The sequence below is a fragment of the Podarcis liolepis genome (genome assembly GCF_965112155.1).
Source record: "Podarcis liolepis genome assembly, chromosome: 16".
In the NCBI taxonomy this organism is placed as follows: Eukaryota; Metazoa; Chordata; class Lepidosauria; order Squamata; family Lacertidae; genus Podarcis; species Podarcis liolepis.
This window is the reverse complement of record NC_139567.1, coordinates 5,649,153-5,665,565: the sequence shown is the minus strand read 5'-3', so window position 1 is coordinate 5,665,565 and position 16,413 is coordinate 5,649,153. Positions and strand designations below refer to the sequence as shown.

The following is a 16,413-nucleotide window of genomic DNA, read 5'->3' as shown; positions in this document are numbered from 1 at the left end:
TGGGCTACAATTCCCATCACCATTGTTGGGTGGGGGTGGTAGGAGTTGTCCAAAACCACGAGGAGAGCTCCAGCTTGAAGAAGACTCCACTATGGTATCAAGTGGGGAGGGGTCTTTTCCAAATGTCCTACCCATGGTCTTGTTACCTTGACGATGCCATGGATTTTTTTTATTGCATTTATATTCCACCTTTTTTTAAAACCTAAGGACTTCAAAGTGCCATACATTGAATCTCCACAGCAACCCTATGAGGTAGGTTAGGCTGAGAGGTAGTGACTGGCCCAGGGTCACCCAGTGGGCTTCATGACTGAGTGGGGGTTTGAACTCTGGTCCCATAAGTCCTAGTCCAACATCCTAACCACTGCACCACACAAGATTGCACCTGGGACCTTTTGCCTGCAACACAAGCTAATTCCATTGATTACTGGCATTCGCCTCTTGGGGAGGGGGGCAGAAGGACCAAACATGACACAACAGGGTCCATATTAACAAGTGTCCATGATTAGACATCTTGAGTTCTGTGCTGTATATCGATTTGTTTCTTCCACCCTTTTCAGTGCCTCCACGGTTCAAAAAAGCTGCTTTCAATACAATTTCCTTTTAGTCCATGAGTGATGCCTTTCACACAAATTATGAATCTGCAAACAGAAAGCTTTCCCATGCTCCCCGTTCCAGTCCAAGTGATGAAAGAAAAATAGAGCAAGGGAAGGGGGGGGGTCAGAATTACAATGCTCGGGGGTTTAAAGTTGGAATTCCCGATTTTTCGATGGGAACCTTGCAACGACAATTAAAAAGAATGAAGAAGAAGTGAGGGTCTGATTCATTTTGAACCTGTTTCCAGCCAATGCAAACAAATCGGCGGCATCACACATTTAGTAATAATCTGGGAAAGGTCCAGAGGTGCTGAAGTGTGTGGATGTGTGGGGAGGGAGAGGAGCCGGTGCAGAAAGGAGCGCGGGGGTAGGGGGGTGGGCGTTGAAATAGCACGCCTGTGTCTTTAATTCCCTTCCTGAAAGAAGGAAGTCTGCATAGCAATGACAGCCTCACTTGTTCGTGCCTTTAATATGTGATCTGTTTTCTCCAGTGGAGGGCACTCAGTGTATCGCAAACTAGAACATTAGCACCAACAAGCTCCTGAGCATCCTCGCTGTCTGAAAAGCCTTCTGAATGAGTACAGGAGAGCAGCCTCTCTCTTCCAGCACAGCTCACCAAAAACAAAAAAGCCCAACAACAACAACAGCAAAAAGAGGGAACACTTTCAACCTGACCGGCTAAATGGAGAAAACTAACCAGCTCAGCTTTGAGTAAAAGCGGGTGGCGGGTCTGGTGGAGGAGGAGGGGGCGGCGGGTTGACTTCTTCTACAGCTCTGGAGGCCTGGTGGCATCGTCGCCCATCGCCGGGGACCTGCCAGAGGATGGATTGCTGTGCCTGGGAATGGCAGGGGGCAGCCGCCTGAAGAGGGCTGCTCGGAGCCGGGCAAAGCTCCCTGCCCTTCTTTCTCCTCCAGAACTTGCTTTCCCTCCGCGGTCCGCCGTCGCTCCGGCACTGAACCTTCCCCATCGATGCTCATGGCTCTCCGGCTGATGTGCTTCATGGCTCTGAGAGGTTAACAAACCTGCCCACCCCCCCACAACACCCGCTCCATTCCTCTTCCTGCCCCATCACTCATACCCCATCCTCCAGTCCTGTATCCCCCTCCCCAACCCCCCCTTCATCCCCATCCCCTAACCCTCCCCCATCTCCCCTAAATTCTTTTTCGTCCCCCTCCCCCCTCTCTCGGGAACTTTGTGTAGGTTCCTGGCATTCACGCCGGATGGCGGTGAAGTAGGTGGCAGCTGGGCTTGTGTGTGACATGAACATTGTGATGGTTTAGAGGAGAGGGACCGACTTGGAAGGGGGGGAGAAGAGGAAGAAGGGGGAAAACCATCTTCACCAACAAGAAGCAAAACAGCTGGAAAGAAAAGGGGACACAGTTGCCGATGACAAAAGGATGGGTAAGCGAACTTTTCCCTATCTGTAGGACAGCTGCATAAAGAGATATAGATATATATAACGTTTTTGTGTCACGGCATCGCTCGTGCTTTATTTTGCCAGGTGACTCACTTGCTATTATATTTTTAGCTTCTGTGTTTTGTCCCTTCCTGCCCTGCTCCGTTTCTGTCCCTGCAGTGTCCCTTTTTGTGATTAATCTCTCGATGCATGTCCTTACTTAATTGATAGACATGCATCCTTTAGTTATACATACATCCTGGAGTGATTTTGCTCTCCCATCCACCCCCCACCTCCTCCCCCGCTCCTGCCCCAGCTCTGCTTCTCTTTTGCTTCCCTGTCCACACACAAGTAGATAAATGCATGTTGCATCCAGGATTTGCTGGGTTTCATATTGAGCAAGCTTTTCTGGGGGACGTCTGAATTTTTAGCCCTTTTGCTGAATGCAGGAAGGCAAAGTGAGGAAGAGGTATTTTGCTGTAGACCTGCGTTCAGGAGGGCTGAGTTGGTATCTGGGGGGGGGGGGGAGACACTCCTCCCAAAATATATGCTTAGATCTCCAGCAGTCATTTGATAGCTGCTCCTTCCCCACCCCCTCCAATTGTGACAGGTTACATTTCCCCCTCCATCTGTAAGCCAAAAACCATTTCTATTTGGCTGCTGTTCCTGTCTTAGGGGCAAAAAGAAAATAACAGAATTTAAATGAAAAAGCCTTGCCATTGAAGTGAAAGATTAGAAACAAGAGTCAAAAGATCTTTAGATTAGGAATACTTCCTTGCTCTAACACACACACACACACACACACACACACACACACAGAGTATCTCTTGATTTCAACCAGGGACATCAGAGAAAATAACTATATGTTCTCCCTCTCTGTCCTGTCCCTTTTCTCCCCTCTCTTTCCCACTCATCATCATCATCATCATCATCATCATCATCATCATCATCATAAACTATTTATTATTGAGAAGACAATAGCTCTTTCTCAAAAATTCTCCTGATGAAAAAATGCAGTTGAATCATCAGAAAGATTACAACTCTGGAAAGAACCACTGGCTCAAAGATTATTGTAAGGGCTGAAAAAGTCTCTCTCTGCTCCCGACTTCGCCACACACACTTTGTGAATATACATGCATGCAAGACCCTCATAGTTATTCAGAAAACATGGGCTATGTGGGCTGCATGCACACTGAAGCGTTACAGTACAATAAGTTGCTGGCGTGTGGAATGTATAATATTAAAATTGGCTAGAATCTGATGCATATCTGACTCAGTTTTGCTCTGTTGCTGCTAGGGGTATGCCATTCACATCAAGCTAAATGAATATTATTCTGCAAACATCTGTCATATATACACATGCACTAAAATAAACCCATGCCGCTGTGCATTAAAACATACCTGCAGGTGATAGTTATCACTATATAAGCAATGATATATGAAGATAGATATGCAAGTGTGTTACTATTATTAGGAAGCCCTTTATTTATTAGGATGCTACCTCTGAGACTTCCTAATACACACCAGGCATGCACACCAATCTACCTTTCTGCAGGCTTGAATTATTTTTTAGCTCACATGAAAGAATCCTACCTTGCACTCTGTTGGAAGATCATTTCAACACACACACACACACACACACACACATATATATATGCATAGTTTTGATGACTACTAGTTTGCTATACTATAAAGATCAGTTATAAATTTGGGTTGCTAATTCATAAGGGGTCGATGGGACCTGTACTAGCAAGTTGGTTTATTAAGAAACCTCCTGCTTCTTCAGGAACTATGAACAGCCCTGGAGTCAGTCATTTTTCCTTCCAAAAGCTATATCACAGTGACTTGACAAATATGTTTATTGTGAAAATCCCAGCATCCTAGGAATAAGGATGTTCTGGTGAGATGTAGCTTGCTGATGCACATGGGGATGAGTCAAAAACAAGTGGAAGTGGGGAGGGCTAAATTCCTCCTCAAAGGTCATAAATCAAACCAAGGTAACTGAATAGTGTGGTGGTATATATGAACTGGGAACAGCAGAAGGAAGAAGAAACAGAAGAAGGGATAGAAGAGCAAGCATCTCCAGGCAAAACAAATAGGGAAAGAATTGGTAAGGAGGCTAGACTTGCTCTGTGTTATTAGAAGGTCCCACTGATGCATCCGGAGCCTCTGGTTTATTTGGTTTTACAATGTATGTTTCTCATCTTCTTAATATTGCAGGTTTCCATGTAATCAAGCAGCTGAGAGGCATGAGTGCAGTGTTGGTGCTCCTCCCTACAGTGCTGTTTGTGACGCTCACCGGGGCTCAGCGAGCTTGCCCCAAGAACTGCAGATGTGATGGCAAAATTGTGTACTGCGAATCTCATGCATTCAGAGACATCCCTCAGAACATTTCCGGAGGGTCTCAAGGCTTATCGTTGCGGTACAACAGCATCCAGAAGCTTAAGCCAAATCAGTTTGCAGGCCTTCACCAACTCATATGGCTATACCTTGACCATAATTACATCAGTTCCGTAGATGAGGATGCCTTCCAGGGCATCCGTAGGCTGAAGGAATTAATTCTGAGCTCCAACAAAATTACCCACCTGCAAAACAAAACATTTCACCCAGTCCCCAATCTCCGCAATCTGGACCTGTCATACAACAAGCTGCAGGCACTGCAGTCTGAGCAGTTTAAAGGTCTCCGCAAGCTCTTGATCTTGCACTTACGTTCAAACTCATTGAAAACCGTTCCGATTCGAGTTTTCCAAGATTGTCGCAATCTCGATTTTCTGGATTTGGGCTACAATCGCCTACGGAGTTTATCCCGCAATGCTTTTGCTGGCCTCTTGAAGCTAACGGAGCTCCACTTGGAGCACAACCAGTTTTCTAAGATCAACTTTGCTCACTTTCCACGTCTCTTCAACCTCCGCTCAATCTACTTGCAATGGAATAGGATCAGATCCATCAGCCAAGGTTTAACGTGGACTTGGAGTTCCTTACACAACTTGGATTTATCAGGGAATGACATTGCAGGGATTGAACCTGGGACGTTCCAGTGCCTGCCCAACTTGCAGAAACTCAACCTGGATTCCAACAAACTCACCAACATCTCTCAGGAGACTGTCAATGCCTGGATTTCTTTAATATCCATCACTCTCTCTGGAAATATGTGGGAATGTACTCGGAGCATTTGCCCTCTATTTAATTGGCTTAAAAGCTTCAAAGGAAACAAGGAAAGTACCATGATTTGTGCAGGCCCAAAGCATATCCAGGGTGAGAAAGTGAGTGATGCTGTAGAAACCTACAACATTTGTGCTGAAATTCCAGTCGTGGTGACTGAAAAGCCCTACCAGGCCCCTAAAACTCAGCAGAGGCCCATCTTTGTTCCAAAGCCTACTCTTCCCAAACTGGAAGACTATCAGCCAACCTCTTTTACAGCAAATCCTTCTCCAGATTTCCCAACATCTGGACCAGAGCCAGAGTATGAGCATGTTTCCTTTCACAAGATTATTGCTGGAAGTGTGGCCCTCTTTCTATCGGTGGCTATGATTTTGTTGGTCATCTACGTCTCATGGAAGCGCTACCCAGCCAGCATGAAACAGCTCCAGCAACACTCTCTTATGAAGAGGCGCCGGAAAAAAGCTCGAGAGTCTGAAAGGCAAATGAACTCCCCTTTACAGGAGTATTATGTGGACTACAAGCCGACAAATTCCGAGACCATGGATGTATCGGTTAATGGATCTGGACCCTGCACGTATACCATTTCTGGCTCCAGGGAATGTGAGGTATGAACCATGATCCTCCTAAATCCATTTCTGCTGCTGGGAAGGAGAGGTAAATGTTCGAAGCTCTTGAGGTGTCTCTAATCACTAGAAAGATTAATGAGCCTTTTTGCTTTTGGGTTTGCCCAGTGTGAAAGGTTATTTAATTAAATTACAGCAATCAGGAAAGTGACTGTGGTTATTTTCAATAGTTCAGTCCCGAAAGGGGGTTGTTCAAGTCTGAGATGAGGTTGGAATAAACAGCAATGATGAAGGCATTTAGGCCTGTCTTTTAGCCTCTAGCCATTTTATGCTGGTTCAAAGTTGTTGGCCTCACGGGCATTACTGCTGCCACACCCTTGATATCAAGGGGGGAGGTGAATAAGACTGTATTTTATTAGTCTCTAACAGGGGATGAGAAACCGAGTACAGTACTTAAACACCCTGGTTTTGCCTAGGGCAGTGGCGGGGGGGGGGGCATCAGTACAAAATCCCATGGCTTTTCTGACCTATTTCAAATGAATTATCAAGCAGAGGACTTTATGAACTTTCCTCCCAGTATTTTTGTCCTAGTTCCTCAATGCATTTAGGAATGTGCTTTAAAATCTCCTCAGAATGCAAGGAACGAAAATGTTGTGTTAAGTCTTTTTTAAAGTGCCTTGATTTAAATGTGGATTTAAATGTGGTTCTAATTTTAAAAAATCAAAACTCAAATAAGCATTTTTATTTTTTATTTTTGCTGAAATTAAGAACTTGAGAAGAAAACAAATAAAGCTTCTATTGGCAGGCCCTGCTTAATGCCTCATGTGTCAATTTTAGATCTGCAGGAACCAGTCAACAACTCTGTTTCATTGGAGTCCACTTGTATCAGGTGGATGTTCTGGTTTATGTTTATACAGTATATTTTGGCAGGAATATTTGTTGCTGCCTTAGAGACAGGCAGCTCCACAGGAACTGGGGACCCACAGCTTCATAGGGGGCTTGTGGGGGGGGGGAATGAAGAGTATTACCGTAATTATTATTATCTCTGTGCACCTTGGCACCATGGCACTTGAATGCTGAGAACACTTCCTTCCCTCTCTGTTGATTGACACTAGACTGACTATGTTGTGCAATAACCTTTACCCAAATCTGTCAGACCAATGTCCACTTTTGTGTGCAGAAAGTTGGGTGTAACCTAAGATGGGCACACTCTGTGATGGATTTCTGTGACTATGCTGCAACATTGACTCTTTGGGCTTCTTATGCCAGCACCCTTAGCTAATATGTGCACTAGTGGAATGACAACTGGGTTCACAACTGTAGGAATTGACTTTCTTCATTGTAGTTGGCATTCTATTTGGATGGAATTCATTTACACACACACACACACACACACACACACTATATATATATATATATATATATATATATATATATATATATATATTCACAATTTTAACAGGGTATAGTGACCCTACCATGGAATGGAGTGAAAGGACAGAAGGATATCCAAATATTTTATAATTTTAAGTATTTTTTCTGCCTGTTTGATAAATGTTCTTCTCTATCAGGTTTTATGTCAATCTACCCCCCCCCCAAAAAAAAAAACTCGGAGAGAGAAACAAGCCTATAAGTCCTACTCAAAGCCCACTGAACGCAATGAACTACTCAATATGAGTTTATTGGGGCTTAGGTAATGCTCATAGGGTATATCAGATGCCATGCTTGACAGATCACTGTAGACTGAACTTGTTCAGTGTCAACAGAGTAAGAGAAGGGGGTCTTCCTCAGGGACATAGAATGAGTCTAGGATATTTTTCTTCCATGTAGAAATGAAACAAGATGATACAACATTAAAGCTTGTAGGAATCAAAGGCCAATCCCACTGTCTCATAAACAAATCAAAGGATATGTGTTGCCTTGTAAATGTTGTTTTAGGCTTCTGCTGCAAATGACTTCTTTGCTAAAAGTACCAAAGTAACATTTAAGCTAAGACTAAAGACCATTCGCTCTTTCCCATAGCAGTAATAATAATTTTCCAAAGGCAAATACAGGATGGTCTTTGGTAGCAAGTGCAAAACCTTATCATGGGTCCTGGAGGCAGTGATGAGAGCAGGCTGGCAGGCAAATTGCAGTTGGACAGTTGTACCCCCAAAAGCAATGAGCAGATCAAGGGCATTTCTTTCAAATGTGTGTAATTAGGTGCCTGTGCTTTCCTTCAATGCGCTGATGTAATTTTGAAGAAAGGAGCAATGCAACTGTAAACTGACTTTTACAACAACTACTTATGTATGGCATTTGAGGGCTAGAAAATTCTCTTCTGTCATATGTACAGTTAATGAGTGTAAAAAAGGGACGTGGGTGGCGCTGTGGTCTAAACCACTGAGCCTCTTGGGCTTGCTGATCAGAAGGTTGGTGGTTCGAATCCCCGTGATGGGGTGAGCTCCTGCTGCTCTGTCCCAGCTGCTGCCAACCTAGCAGTTCGAAAGCACACCAGTAGGTACCGTTGCAGCGGGAAGGTAAATGGCATTTCCGTGCACTCTGGTTTCTGTCATGGTGTTCCGTTGCACCAGAAGTGGTTTAATCATGCTGGCCACATGACCAAGAAAACTGTCTGTGGACAAACGCCGGCTCCCTCAGCCTGAAAGCAAGATGAGCACCACAACCCCATAGTCGCTTTTGACTGGATTTAACTTTCCAACGGAACTTTACCTTTACCTAAATGAGTGCAAGTTTGATAGGATTTGCAGTCAGTGGCATATCTGGTTGCAGACCAGGTTCCATGCTTCAGTGGCTAGTACCCTCTGTTACACCCCTCCTACAAAGGTGGGTCTCTGATTAATAAGGCAGGCTGCCATTTACATTTTCCACAAATCCCATTTTTCACAATCCCTGAAACTACATCATGGATATTGCAAGAAAATAAACTGCCACTATGTAAGCTAGGGGCCCAGGCACTATACCTATATATTACCCCTTATACATCCAGCCAATCACTGTTCTCTTCAGGAAAAGGAGTCCTGCAGATACCATCTATCTGATCAGGAAGTCTCCATACAAAGTAGGAACTTGGCCTTTAGTGTGAGGGCACCTAGCCTTTGGAAGCCCCTCCCATTATATAGCAGCCTGGTATTGTCTCCATTACTTTTTCAGCACCTGTTGAAGACCTTTCTTTCCCCAAAAGCCTTTTAAGTGGATATTTTAATCCCAGTCTGTATCTGTGTGGGACATGAAATTTGATAAATGTTGAATCACTTTGGGATATTTTGTGGGATGTGATTCAGAAATGAAACGAACAAACAAATAATAAATAGGGCATGACAAAGACTTAGGGAATGCGAGAAAAGCGAATGTGCTCTTACTTCCTCATGGCCCTTGAGTATTTGCATTTGACAGAGACAAGATATCCCAGATATAAATAGCTTCATTAAGCTGATTTGCAACTGAAAAGGCTCTATCACAAAAGATAATGAAATGCTCTTATTGTATCGAGCCAGAATAAGTAATCTGGCCAGGAATTTCACTTTGTCTGTCAATATTGTCCTTCTAAAGCCATAAATCCTGTCCACCTTTATGGGTCTTAAAGCCACAATGTATGCAGTGCATAGCTTGTGACCCACTAAGCCAAACCCAGCTTACTTGCCAAATATTATTATTTATAGAGAGATGTAGCTATAAAGATTCAGTGCTATATCAGCAGTGCATGAGATATGACTTGGAGAGCCCTACCGGATACCCCAAAACCATCACCTTTTAACTGCCCTGACCTGACAGTAGAAGGCAGTTAAATGTTAGTCCCCTTTGGCTCATCCTAAGAACCCTTGAGGATTCCTATCAAACCATGAACAAGCTTTTAAAAGAATGCTTGAATATATGCCTTCCCTGTACATTCCCGACATCAAGTAGGGGAAAAACATCACCTGGAAATGGGAAGGTCAAGCTTTGACACAGACGATGCTCAAGGTATCAACCATCCTGCCACTGGGGAGCTTGTAGTTTTCAAATATGAACTGCCATGATTTCCTAAGAGGAAATTATATTCTGTGTATAACTTCCAGCTAAGGAGAGAGCAAAGGGACGCGGGTGGCGATCAGAAGGGCAGCGGTTCGAATCACTGCGATGGGTTGAGCTCCCTTTGCTTGGTCCCTGCTCCTGCCAACCTAGCAGTTTGAAAGCACATCAAATCGCAAATAGGGAAGGTAAACGGCGTTTCCGTGCGCTGCTCTGGTTCACCAGAAGCAGCTTAGTCATGCTGGCTGTACGCCGGCTTCCTTGGCCAGTAAAGCGAGATGAGAGCTGCAACCCCAGAGTCATCCATGACTGGACCTAATGGTCAGGTGTCCCTTTACCTTTAAGGAGAGAGCTAGGATGTAAGTCCTCCACACTTTTCTGCTACCTGCTCAAGAGAGGTAAGGCTCAGAGAAAAGTGAGGTTTATTGAAGCAAAGGGGGGTTATAAGCCCCATTTCAAGTCAGGCTAAGGTAAAAAAGAAATGGACCCAAATTAAAATTGAGCCAGAATTTTTGAGTGGACAAATTTCATACTTAGAGCTCCCCATGCCTCCAGTGTGTTGTTACCAGTAATAGGACACAAGCCATGTGCAGGCCACAGATGAATCATAATTATTGAAAGGTGAACGTTTACCAACAATAATGGCCAATGCAAAATTCTTTGATGTGCTAGAAAATGCAATTGAGATTTGGCAATTTTCAACAGGAGTTCTAGAACTTATACCAAGGATCTAATTTGGTTAGCAACAATAGACTCTATGTGCTCAAAATAAATAGAATTTGTGGCTAAACTGTTGTATGCAGAAGGAGTGTGGTTTAGAGTGATAAGTTTGATGAGATATAAATCACTTGGTCCACCTGAGGTGTACTAAGCACAGAGGTGCCCTGATGAAGGAGGGGAGAAGTAATACTGCAGCCTCCTATACTAGTACTGAGTGCAGAATTATAGCCCCAATGCATAATTCCTTAATGTAAACTGTAGGTTTCCCAGACTGTATCATGCAAACCTGCTTTGACCATGATTAGTGCTAAAACTATGGTTAACAAGGATACTGTTGCAGTTATAATGTTAACCATAGTTCAAATCAGAAAGGGAGAAGGGAATCTTGCACAAGAAAGGGGAACCCATGAACTTATGGTAAATTTCTAATCTCCTAGCTATAATTAAATAGTCTCTAACTGCCCCCCAAATGCTGGGACCATCATGCAAACCCTTAAGCCATCATGGCTTCTCACTTTGTCATGCAGAGCCCTGAATTCCCACTGCCCTAAAAAAAGAAAACCTCAAATCTTTCTCCACTTTTTCATTCATTGCCCCTTCCATCTCCTGGCCAGGGAAAGAGAGAAGCAGCAACCTACTTTGGGTTCTCATTTGCATGCTCTTATGAGCTGCGCAGCAACATTGTGCGCAAAGGGAAGTGTCTGCTCTGCATCTAAACCTCTTAGGATCAGCCCAGGTTCTTTGCATTGCTGCCTCCCCTTTCATTGCCAGTTTTGTTTGGGAACCAGAAGTGTCACTGAGCCACCGCCACCTGTGTGGGTGGCGGGCGTTTCTTCTTTGTCTGCTGTTTGAGAGAGATGTAGAGAAAGATGTGGCTTAAAAGGAACTGGACTAGATTCCTAGAGAGGAAGGGGATTTGGGAAGATGGGGAAGGGTCCTCTGAAGCAAAAACACTTCCCTTCCTGCCTGGCTTCTCACATGGACAGGAAAAAGGCATTGATCTCTCCCATGAGCTGAAATGGTGGCACCTTCTGAAATCTGATATGAGTTTTCCTGTTTTGTGCATTTGGGTGAAGGGGAGTCCCAGGGCAGCTGGGAGAGAGGTTGCCTGGGCCGGATGTATGTGCAGCTGATCCATCCAGGATTCACCACAGCACCAGGATGCTGCAGTTGTTTATACAGGCATAATTTGCTCAGAAATTGGAAATACTGAAAAAAGGGAAGTTTATGTATTCCCATACTCAAAAGTTTATATGTTCCTGGACCCCAAAATAAACGCTGGGATTATTTATTAAATTTGTTCACAGGATAAAATCACAATGTAAAAACACAATTGCAAAAAAATGGGTGTTCAAAGGTATTCTGCTTCCAAAATACTCATAAATGCATGATAGTCATGAATGCATAAATACTCATAAATGCATATTCTACACAAACAAACACACATTTAGTTGTATTTATTGATTTGGGGTTTCTTTTTCCCTCAGGCTTTCCTAAATGCAATACATAAATTCAAAGATTTCTGTGCTCAAAATATTGCAGTTTTTGATGTCTCCTCTAATAACTTTAGTGGCTGACCAGGAGGAAATGCAGAAGCAGTGATACTGATGTAGAATAAAATGTCCCTACTTTCATCTGAGGAAAGTTGGAAGGTTTGTAATAATTCGGAATCAGCAAGCATTGTACATGCACCAAGCTTTTCTTATAAAGAGATGAAGTAAGTAAAGCATATGCTTCTATATTTGCAATTCCTTAGTCTTACTAATATATATCATCTCATGTATTCTGTGCAGGAAGAGTGGTATATTTTCAGCTCATGTCAGTAATAAATCACCACCCATTCCCTTCTCACTGCTAAATATGATGCCTGGCTGTTATTTGTATCTCTTTTATTACAGCTAGACAATTAGGGTTGCATGAAAGCAACTTCTTATTCTTTGGCGATCACTCATAGCCAAGTAAGATTGTCTTCCATGAACATGGTCTTAATAGTGAGTCTATAAGTGACTATGGAGACCAATTCTGGATCCACATTTCCTTCCATAGTGGGGACAGAGGTTTCAAGGCAGAAGTTGATCACAGTGAGGGTTTGCCAAACGTGCCTTCTTCTTAGCACATTTCTCCCTTTCGTCCTGGTTTCAAGTGTCTTCAAAGTCCATGACACCTTTGATAAAGGCTTTTCTTCAAATGGAGGGCTTGCAGACCAGTATTACCCAATAGTTGGTGTTTAAACTACATTTTTTAATATTTGCCTTGAGGGAGTCTTTAAACCTCTTTGTTGACCTCCTGCATTACGCCTTCCATTTTAAAGTTCAGAATAGAGTAGTTGCTTTGGAAGACGATAATCAGGCATCCGAACAACATGACCAGTCCAACGAAGTTGATGTTGAAGAATCTTTGCTTCGACACTTGTGATCTTTGCTTCTTCCAGTACACTGACATTAGTTTGCCTGTCTTCCCAAGTGATGTGTAAAAATTTTCAGATCATAGGAACATGCAAGCCCATTCACCATGACAAGGTGATGATCCAGCGAGTGAGATGAAAGCAACTAATATAATGTTAGCAAGACATTGCTCAAATGCAGTGCTTTGCTTGAATTTAATATTGTTTGTCTCCATAGCTACCAAGTTCCAGTAATAAAAAGGTAGATCTACACCTTGTGGTACTAAAGACATATGGAATATAGGTCCTGCCTAGTAACTTAAGCAATGAATCAAAGGGTGGATAACTGTAAGAACTGGACATGGGATATGGGTACATGATATATAGCTGGATGGATAGCTATACAAACACACACACTTTTAAATAAGCAAACATGCAAGGCAAAGGTATCTCTTAATTATGTTTGGAAGGAATAGTATGTTGTAAGAAGGAATCATGAGTTGGTTTTTACAAAGTGGAATCATATAGACAGGGCCGTCTTTAGCATATGCGCTGCTGGGGTGCAAAAATCCACCCAGCGCCCCCAAATTTAGTTAAGCCCCGAAATTACCGTATTTTTCCATCTGGTGCTCCCATGTATAAGGACCCACCCCATTTTGGGGGTCTCACTTTTAAGAAAATGATGAGAGATGGCCCAAAGTTCTCCCCCCCCCCAACAGCTGCAGGCTAAATCATTTCCCGCAGACAGCGGCATCGGGGAAAGTTGTGCGCCCGTCCACCCACCAGTTGGCGGGAGCGCAACTTCCTCCAATGGCGCTGCATGTGGGAAACACAGCTTCTCCCCCCCCCCACAGGTAGATAGTTAAGAGCTTAGGCGGCTTCAGCGGTGGGCGCCTGGTGCCACCCAGGATTCAGGGCTTGGGTGCCCTGCACGGTCCTACATATAGATCAGGGTAATAAAAGAACTTTCCCTAATAAAGCACCTGCGTTTTCATGGACAAGGTTTTCTGGTTGTTTCAACTGTGTGTGTGTGTGTGTGTGTGTGTGTGTGTGTATGCTATTGAGCTCATCTCCTGCTTACGGTCATCCCAGAGGTATCTGTCTGACCTCTGTAAAAACAGGATGCTGGACCAGATGGACCTGATTCAGCAGGGCTCTTATGTTCCTCCAAAGCCCCCCATATCTTTATTTTTTGGTTGTCTGAGGATTCCCCTTGTTTCTTGCAGAGCAAAGTAGTCAACATTCCTTGCAAAGTCAAGATATGTTAATTGCTGTTAACTCTGGTCAATGATTTTTAAAGGGCTCGAGGAATTATTTTGATATGAAAAGCAAAGGTGAAGGACATTTGACTCGGCCCTTGAAATATATAGGAAGGCTCTTGTAGGTGGACAAATCTCTAGGCATTGGTCATACTTTCTGTTCACGTAGGTGAACTCTGGTGCTAGCCAGTTGTTCTTCCATCCAAGTCCTTATACCCAACACAGCAACTGTGGGGGGTGTGTGTGTGTGTGTGTGTGTGTGTGTGTGTGTGTGTTCAGTAGCATAATAGGAGCACCTGTTTTCATTGCTTTTGGTAAGGCTTGATGATATTTGAGCTTTCCTAAGAAATTTGAACTCTTAAAAACATGACCCAAGATCCCTTAGAAATAATTGTTCTCTATTGTTTCCAGTTGTGGAAGCACAAAATTGGAGGAGAGCGAAGAAAGGAGATGACACCAGTGTACAATCAGCACAAAAGAAAGAAGGGGGAAAACCTGCTTTGCTTTTCTTGCAAAGTAATTGTGGGAAGATCAGTATTAGTTTCTGGGTTAACATGACACAGGCTGTCCTTCCCCGAAATAATGCAGTAGTCATAATCTCACTCACCCACACACTCAAATAACTGGGCACATATTGTTTTAAGATTTTTACATATTTAGTCTAACTTTTCTTTTATGCAAATTAGATGTCATAATCATATATAGCATTTATGGCTACCTAGAATATAATTTTAAATCATAATTATTATTATTTTTAAAAAATAATTGATTTAGGCATTCTCATACAAAATTAGTACCTTGCAGCTTCATATAATCAAATCGTATGCATAGCACCCAGGTTACCATTCTAATCAAAGTTTGAGATCCAGGTTTGAGATAAATTTGCAACCCCTGATGTGTGCAGAATCGCTGTACAACCTCGGACGCAAGGAAAATACTCTGTTTCAACTCAGGTGAAACAATATCTGTTCATATTGCTGTATTCTGCTCCTGTTTTCTGAGTAGTAAAACATTTCAGGGGCACAGTGCTTACCTGACTTTCATTTCTTTCGGATTCTTATCGGTGTTTTGGAATATTTGCATTTGTTTGTCTGCAATGTGCAGGAGGCGTGTAGGCGGGGGCACAGCTTAAACCTGTCAACAGCCAGCTAAAGTCCACCACTCCTACGTCAGATACTAGGGATGCTTACAAAGCCCAAAATACAGCTCTCTGTGACTTTCTCTTTCTCAAAACTTCAGTTTTTGCATTTTACGACTTCCTTTCATGTGACAGGGAAGCAGGGTAAGCATGATTTTTTATTTATTCTGACCATCACTGCACCTTCTTGGGTCTTCTTGCCTCTCATTGTGATGTTGTTGTTGTTGTTTAGTCGTTTAGTTGTGTCTGACTCTTCGTGACCCCATGGACCAGAGCACGCCAGGCACTCCTGTCTTCCACTGCCTCCCGCAGTTTGGTCAAACTCATGCTGGTAGCTTCGAGAACACTATCCAACCATCTCATCCTCTGTCGTCCCCTTCTCCTTGTGCCCTCCATCTTTCCCAACATCAGGGTCTTTTCCAGGGAATCTTCTCTTCTCATGAGGTGGCCAAACTATTGGAGCCTCAGCTTCACAATCTGTCCTTCCAGTGAGCACTCAGGGCTGATTTCCTTAAGAATGGAGAGGTTTGATCTTCTTGCAGTCCATGGGACTCTCAAGAGTCTTCTCCAGCACCATAATTCAAAAGCATCAATTCTTCGGCGATCAGCCTTCTTTATGGTCCATCTTTCACTTTCATACATCACTACTGGGAAAACCATAGCTTTTACTATATGGACCTTTGTTGGCAAGGTGATGTCTCTACTTTTTAAGATGCTGTCTAGGTTTGTCATTGCTTTTCTCCCAAGAATCAGGCGTCTTTTAATTTCATGGCTGCTGTCACCAACTGCAGTGATCATGGAACCCAAGAAAGTAAAATCTCTCACTGCCTCCATTTCTTCCCCTTCTATTTGCCAGGAGGTGATGGGACCAGTGGCCATGATCTTTGTTTTTTGATGTTGAGCTTCAGACCATATTTTGTGCTCTCCTCTTTCACCCTCAATAAAAGGTTCTTTAATTCCTCCTCACTTTCTGCCATCAAGGTTGTGTCATCTGCATATCTGAGGTTGTTGATATTTCTTCCGGCAATCTTAATTCCGGCTAGGGATACACTGAGATACATCACCTGAATCTTCTTTGGTGATCACTTGTAGCCAAGTAAGATTGCCTCCCATGAAAATGGCCTTAGGAATGAGTCTGTAAGTGACTATGTAGGCCAATTCTGATCCACACCTGAATACCACAGGCT

General features: G+C 43.4%; 1 protein-coding gene across 4 annotated transcripts in view; it reads left to right on the top strand.

Annotated features, from left to right (window-relative positions):
- The first annotated feature begins 1,045 nt into the window (after positions 1-1,045).
- LRRTM4 (leucine rich repeat transmembrane neuronal 4) overlaps positions 1,046-16,413 on the top strand; it is a 425,976-nt gene continuing 410,608 nt past the window's right edge. For 2 of the 4 annotated variants that reach the window (XR_014520216.1, XM_083480536.1), the window contains exons 1-2: positions 1,046-1,995; positions 4,211-5,806. Coding sequence is in view for 3 of the 4 variants with exons in the window: in XM_083480536.1 (XP_083336662.1) it covers positions 1,992-1,995; positions 4,211-5,763 (1,557 nt within the window). In the remaining variant the exon portion in view is untranslated. The remainder of the gene's footprint in view (positions 1,996-4,210; positions 5,807-16,413) is intronic. The other 2 variants (XM_083480535.1, XM_083480534.1) reach the window with 2 other exon arrangements.